This window comes from Nilaparvata lugens, unplaced genomic scaffold (assembly GCF_014356525.2).
Source record: "Nilaparvata lugens isolate BPH unplaced genomic scaffold, ASM1435652v1 scaffold8523, whole genome shotgun sequence".
NCBI lineage: Eukaryota > Metazoa > Arthropoda > Insecta > Hemiptera > Delphacidae > Nilaparvata > Nilaparvata lugens.
In genome coordinates, this window is record NW_024094268.1 from 1,700 (window position 1) to 8,874 (window position 7,175).

The 7,175-nt window shown below is 35.4% G+C and overlaps 1 protein-coding gene across 1 annotated transcript; it reads left to right on the forward strand.

Annotated features, from left to right (window-relative positions):
* Positions 1-2,434: 2,434 nt before the first annotated feature.
* Positions 2,435-6,642, forward strand: LOC120349155 (UDP-N-acetylglucosamine--peptide N-acetylglucosaminyltransferase 110 kDa subunit-like; the record flags this gene model as incomplete). The annotated part of the gene is made up of 2 exons (XM_039419117.1): positions 2,435-2,551; positions 6,444-6,642. Coding segments are annotated over 2 exons (316 nt in total), but the record flags the coding sequence as incomplete, so codon positions are not given.
* Between the last annotated feature and the right edge of the window lie 533 nt (positions 6,643-7,175).

The window sequence follows — 7,175 nt, forward strand, 5'->3', positions numbered from 1 at the left end:
CTCTTTCTTCTTCTTCTTCTTCCTCTTCTTTTTCTTTTTATTGTACAATTGCTTATCAGGAAATATTCATCCTATAGCAAGCTTCTTTTTCTTCTTCTTCTTCTTCTTCATCATCTTCTTCTTCATCTTCATCTTACCATTTTCTTAATCCTTCTTCTCATTTTCCTCCCCCTCTTTTTCTTCTCCTCCTTCTTGTTCCCCCTTCCCTAATTCTTCCTCTTGCTCCTCCTTTATTCATCTTCTCCTTGTTCATCTCCTCCATCTTCCTTTTTTCCTAATTCTCCTCCTCCTCCCTCCTCCTCCTCAATTTCTTGTTCATCTCTTCGCGTGAAATAATGTGCACTGATGAGCAAGAGAGAGGTCGCCAGTTTGCTAAGAAAATTGCATCAGGAAATTTGTTGAACAGGCTGCCTTGCTTTCATATTCATCAACTTGATAGACAGTATGCTAATTTCGCTGCTACTGTTAATTAATTTCATCGGTTAACTTTTATTCGTTTAGTTGAAAAGTGATTAGCGAAGTTGGCTCAACTTTTGCTAAATGATAGAATGAGTTGGAAGTGATATAGCGATCGAGGTCCACGTTATAATGGCAGTGTTTGATTAGCAATGGTATTGCTATCCTTGTCTATCATTCATCAAAGCGGATAGCGCTATCTCTTTCTCGCTTTGCTCTGTTGCCAGAACGTCTTTTAAACCTGTTGTTCCTCCCGAATCATTCATATCGAAATGATGTATCAATATAAAAATGAATATATGAATAAATTGATAAACAATGTACATTTAGAATTCATTATGATATTTATGAAAAGTATGATTTCTTGCTTAATAAAATAATTGATTATTTTAAAACAAGAATGAACAGTTAATATTACATCAATAAACCAGTATTAGCTACCGTCTAGTATCTAGTATTACAATCCTTGTCTATCATTCAACAAAGCGGATAGTTCTATCTCTTTCTCGCTTTGCTCTGTGCCAGATCGTCTTTTAACAATGTAGAATTAATAGTGAATTAACAAAAAATTCCAATTAACAAAATTCATATGAAGTTATGAAAAATGAAAATATTATTCTTGCATGATAATATAATTGATTATTTTAAACGAGAATGAACAGTTAATATTACATCAATGAACCTGTATCAGCTACCGTCTATAGAAGGCATTGACAAGACAGAGGATCAGCACCGTTGTTCTCCTATCTTTCTCCACTGTCATTATAACGTGGACCTCACTATAGATAGATAAATGCCTTTTACTTTACAATAATATAAAAAGTGATGTGGGCGAAATTTAGGCAATAAGAGTCCCCTCTTCTACAGATGGAAATAAATTGAAAGTTGCATTTGCTCAAAGCTAGTCAATTATAATTATTATTAAACGAAATCCCAATTAGATGCTTAAAGAACCCCGAAGACTTTGCTACTGAAAATATTAACAACAGAGCACACAGCTATATGGAAATTTGATGAGCGCTACTATTCAAAAATTATTGTCAGTTTCCTGGCTGACAATTAATTTTTGTGTAGTAGCGCTCATCGAATTTCCATCTAGCTGTTTGCCCTGTTGTAAATATTTGCAGTAGCAGAAGTCTTCTGGTGAATTACAGCATTTATTGGGATTTCGTTTATAATAATTAGTCCCCTTTTCCACTCAACCCATGAAGTGTAGGGATACTGCAAGTATGTATGTTTAGTGCTGGAATGACCTGAAAGAAGTTGTGAGAAAATTTAAAAGTCGAGGAAAATAAAACATGAGGAGGAGGTCCAAGGATATGTTTAATGATGATATGTTCATCTATTGTAATTATAATGATGCAAAAATAGTTTAACTTGGAATAGATCAGCGAAGAAAAAATGAACTACAGAAAATTTATGATACAAAAACCTAACCTCAAAACATTTTGTTCTTCGATCGACACACATGTATTACGAACATGTGTGTTCACACATGTTCAACACACTTGTATTGTTGTTAGAGGCCACCCTTACTTACGATCAGTAAAAAATGTTAGAACTCTACTTAAATAATGAATAAAGTAGTTAAGCTGCGTTTACACCAAAGTTATTAAAATGTTTATTTTCCGTCCCTATAGATTCTATTAGATTGAACGGAACTTGACAAACACATAATATGTGTTTGAACCATATTATGTTCATCATGTGTATAGTTATGGTCAATCTGATAGAATCTATAAGAACGGACAAATTAGCATTTTGTTAATAACTTAATCCTTATAGATTTTATTAGATTGAACGTAACTTATCTTACACATGATGAACATATGTGTTAGTCAAGTTCCGTTCAATTTAATAGGAACTATAAGGATAAAGTTATTAACATTTTGTTAATAACTTTGGTGTAAACGCAGCTTTATTGTTATGATTTTTCAAAGTATCTAGGTTGAAATGATGCTAATTGGAATTATGGTTTTTGGTTTGCAGCCTCATCGATTTGGCCATTGACACATATCGTCGGGCCATTGAGTTGCAACCCAACTTCCCAGATGCCTACTGCAATCTGGCCAATGCACTCAAGGAGAAAGGACAGGTCAGTATTTCACCTACATTTTCAATAAATAATCAATATCTTCGTTCTTTTGTGGGATGAATTGAAATGTTGAAATTTAATCACTTGCTTCATAAAAGCTTGATACATTGATTACTTGTGAGCTCACTAGACTGATATAGTTATTTAAGTTACTTGGCCGCGAAGTAGCTATTTGCAGGGCAAGCTGATGATTCCAGTTGAGGCATTAGGCAAGATTGGAATTTTATGCAAACCTTGCAAAAAAAATTCACCGCCAAGTACTGTAACGGCATATAGGTAAAGAATAGTTTGCGGGGTAATATTCACGGCTTTGCAAAAACATCAGGGCTTCAGAGACCCTAGATCCTTGGATGGAGGAGGCTCCCCACAGAGCATCCTTGAAAGATGCCCCTAGACACAGAGATTCTTCATGAATGAGAGAGTTGCAAAGTATCACCAACAATCGAAGAGCATGTTGAACGAATGTCAGCTGATAGGCTGTGTTGTGCTAAAAGGACGTAACTCCTAATGCACAAGCTCTTGTGCATTTTTTTCGGATGCAACACGTTGCTTTTGAGAAGATACAAAAGAGCATCTGTTGCTTATGGGAAAGATAAATTTTCAAAACCTGTACAGGTCCCGGACTATAATAATGACCGATATTTTTCGCTGGTACAATCAACAAATAAGTTTTAAATGAGTAACCAACAACAAATGACTGAATGATACGTTACCTACCTCACTTGTTTCAATTTAAAAGTAGGAAAAAGTTGTGAACAAACGCAGCTTATCAGACTTCTTATTGATTACCAATGACATCTGCAGTAGCACACGACGAGAAAACATAAGGACCAGGGTTTCTCTCGTCGTGCACCATTTAATTCTCCCAATAAATACACAGAAACTGGGAGTGATCGGAACGTGACTTTCGGAGAGACCTTAACTTTTCCGTGCTCAAATTGAGATTAGCTGTTTTTATTCACATTGTTCGTGAAACTATATCTTGCAACCTAGAAAATGTCCCGGAGATTTAAATTTCTGTGCAGTGTAGCGAAATAGAGTTATGTATTAAGAGCGTAATGCGCGAATTTATCGCTCGCGCAAAACAGTTATCCGCTTCGTGTCTTGTGAGCGTCGCGTGATAATTTTGCAAGAGCGGATAAAGAAGCATTACACGCGAATTACAATTTTTTTTCTACAACTGCCCAAACCTGTTAAATTACTCATATCTGGTACAATTGCCCACTTTTTGGTCAAGATCCGACCTACTTTTGGCGAGCTGCTTATCATCAGCTGATAAGCGAGCGTAAAGAAACTCTTTTGCGCATGCGCGAATAATTAGCAAGCGTGAAGAAAATTACTGCGCATGCGTAGATGGTTACGAGCGAAAAAGTTGATTCTCCTCAGAAATAAGCTGTTTTACAAGGAGAATGAGCATGTATATTCTTTTTTATGCGCAGTTGTAGAAATAGTTATTTGTTTATCTAGAGTGAAAAGTACGACTTTTTCTCCCTGTGGGAAAAAGTTTGAAGCCCGAGGCAAAGCCGAGGGCAACAATTTTCCTGAGGAGAAAAAGTATTTTTCGCTCGTGATGTACACAACATTTTTTCTCCATCTACATTTTTTGATAGAAACTGCAAATAAAATCATTTAATAACTTACGTATTGGTGACAATGTTTCCTAACAACATAACCTAAAATCTAAAACCTAAAAACGGTCGTCTGATTGGCACTGCCGATTGCGCTATCTATCGGCTAAAGTTGTAACAATTATATCAGCTGAGCGGCTACCAAAAATGGCTGACTCCAGATAACGCGTTTCAGATTTGAATTGCAGATCAAAAATATTTGTTGGCTGGTATTTTGAATAGAATAAAATATTTTAAAAATTGTATAAATTTTATCGTCTTCTTCTAATATTAAGAATATAATATCATACAATAGTATATTCGCACCTAGGGCCGAAATGAGACTTTTCCGGCTCGAAATCGGTTTTCAAGTCCGAGGCCGTAGGCCGAGACTAGAAAAGATTGAGAGCCGGAAAAACAATTTTGCCCATGGTGAGAACGTTATTTTTCGCCACACGGAAAAATAATCAATATAAATATGAGAATAATTGTTTATTAGGCACTTCCGAAAGCAAACAGGAAGGTCATAGCTCTAGCAAATCTGAGGTAATCTGAATATCAGGAAATTGTCCAAGTATTTTTATTTTTTATTTTTTTCTGATTGTCTAAATACCTAAAATTATGTTCAATTATGTAAGGGTTGAATTTATACTTTTTATTCTCCAAATGACAATAAGATGATATTATTATAATGTTTTGATTCTTGAATGATAAACACAAAAAATTAAAAGATTTTGATCAGCTGTTTTAGCACACTTGAAATTTGGCCAATCTGAATGTCAACGTCAACAATCTTCAATTATGTAAGAGGTTGAGTTCATACTTTTATTCTTCCAAATGACAATAAGATGATATTATTATAAATGTTTTGATTCTTGAATGATAAACACAAAAAATGAAAAGATTTTGATCAGCTGTTTTAGCACACTTGAAATTTGGCCATCTGAATGTCAACGTCAACAATGCTTGTTGTCGTTGACTTCGGAAGTTTAGATTAGAAGTTCTATCCTACTCTGAAAATCGAATTTGAATAGTTTAATATATTTAACTTATCTGTATTTCACTCATCCAAATAAAATGATAGTATATATTGCAGAATACTTAATTCAATTCTAAAAGCATAAACTTATTCCGTTACATAAACTATTTGTAAAAACGTTCAGCACCATGGATATTGCCCAAGTAGTTCAAAATTATCCACCAGTTTCGTGATGAACGATTAAACGCAGTACGATTAAACGCAGGTTTGAGGTTAGATTCTATTATACTCTGAAAATCGAATTTGAATAGTTTATAATATATATCTTATCTGTATTTTATTCATCCAAATAATATGATAGTATCTTATTGCAGAATACTTATTCAATTCTAGAAGCATAAACTGATTCCGTTTCATAACTTATTTTGTAAACACGTTCACATCGAATCAGAATCAGCTGACTTCAAGGTTATTTTACAGCCCTAGGGCCGTAAAAAATTTTACCGGCCTGGTCAGAAAAACATTCATTTTCGCGGCTCCATATGACGCACGAAAACCAGCTCATTACATCCAAGTGGGGCGAAAACATATATTTCATGAGTTGATCAAATTCTGGTTGTGGTATTGAATTCAGTTTACTCAATGACAGACACCTCTATTACCTTTCTCATCTGAGCTTAGACCTTCTAATCCATTACAATGTGATTTTGAAATAGAGATGCTTCCCATGTTATTTAAATGGAGTCACTTTTCCCCCTAGGGAGTTTTCTGTTTTTTACTACCGAGAGCGAAAAAGTGACACTTTAGTATTATGTTTCAGGGAGTAAAGTAAGTACATTAGAAGTAGGAGGAAAAATTCATTTTTTTGAATTTCAAAATAATTGAAGTATGTGGAGTGATGCATTTTATTTGTTGAATAGCACATTGACCAGTATATGTGCTGCTTGTTATTGATCACAGGTTCTTGAATGATTTATGGAACACATTCCTAAATCTGTCATCCCTTTCTTCTTCTTCTTCTTCTTCTTCTTCTCTTCTTCTTCTTCTTATTCTTACTTATTCTTCTTCTTCTTCTTCTTCTTCTTCTTCTTCTTCTTCTTCTTTTCTTCTTCTCCATCTTCTTCTTCTCCTTCTCCTTCTCTTTCTCCTTCGTCGTCTTCTTCTTCTTCATCTTCTTCTCTCCATCTGCTTACACATTTTGATCAAGAAGAGGGACGCTCTGCATGTTAGTGTATGCTAAGTCAACGTTTTGTATCAAGTTGTAAGTTTTCAATCATTTTTCAATGTTTGTTTGTTTGTTTTTTAGGTGTCGGAGGCGGAAGAGTGCTACAACACGGCACTGCGACTGTGTCCCACTCACGCCGATTCTCTCAACAACCTGGCCAACATCAAACGCGAGCAGGGTTACATCGAGGAGGCCACTCGGCTCTACTTGAAGGCACTCGAGGTCTTCCCCGAGTTTGCCGCCGCCCACTCCAATCTCGCTTCTGTCCTCCAGCAACAAGGTAAACGACAAACTGCAACAAATCTAGAAGCAATGTGTGTGTATAATTCATTGGAAATTTCACTTCTAATGTTTTATACTATAGTGAGGTCCACGTTATAATGGCAGTGGAGAAAGGTTGGAAAACAACGTTGCCGATCTTCACTGTCAAGTCAATGCCTTCTTGATTGACGGTAGCTGATACAGGCTTATTGATATTGTTATTAATATTAATATTGTTCATCCTCGTTTAAAATAATCAATATTATATTTTATTAGGCAAGAAATTGTTGTTTCCTACAGATACCTTGAAAAGTGACCATTTGTGCACTGATTGCAGGCCGCAAAGAATCACTTTTCTGCACTAGTGCGCAAAGTGAGTACTAAAAGTTAGTAGTTATATGGAGCACCAGTGCAGGAAATCAAATTAAGTTGGTAATACTCATAGTGAGGCCCACGTTAAATGGCAGTGGAGAACAGCGTTGCCTTACCATTATGTGCCTTGATTATAGTAATTTCAATGCTTACATAACATAACATAAACCCCCTTCAAGC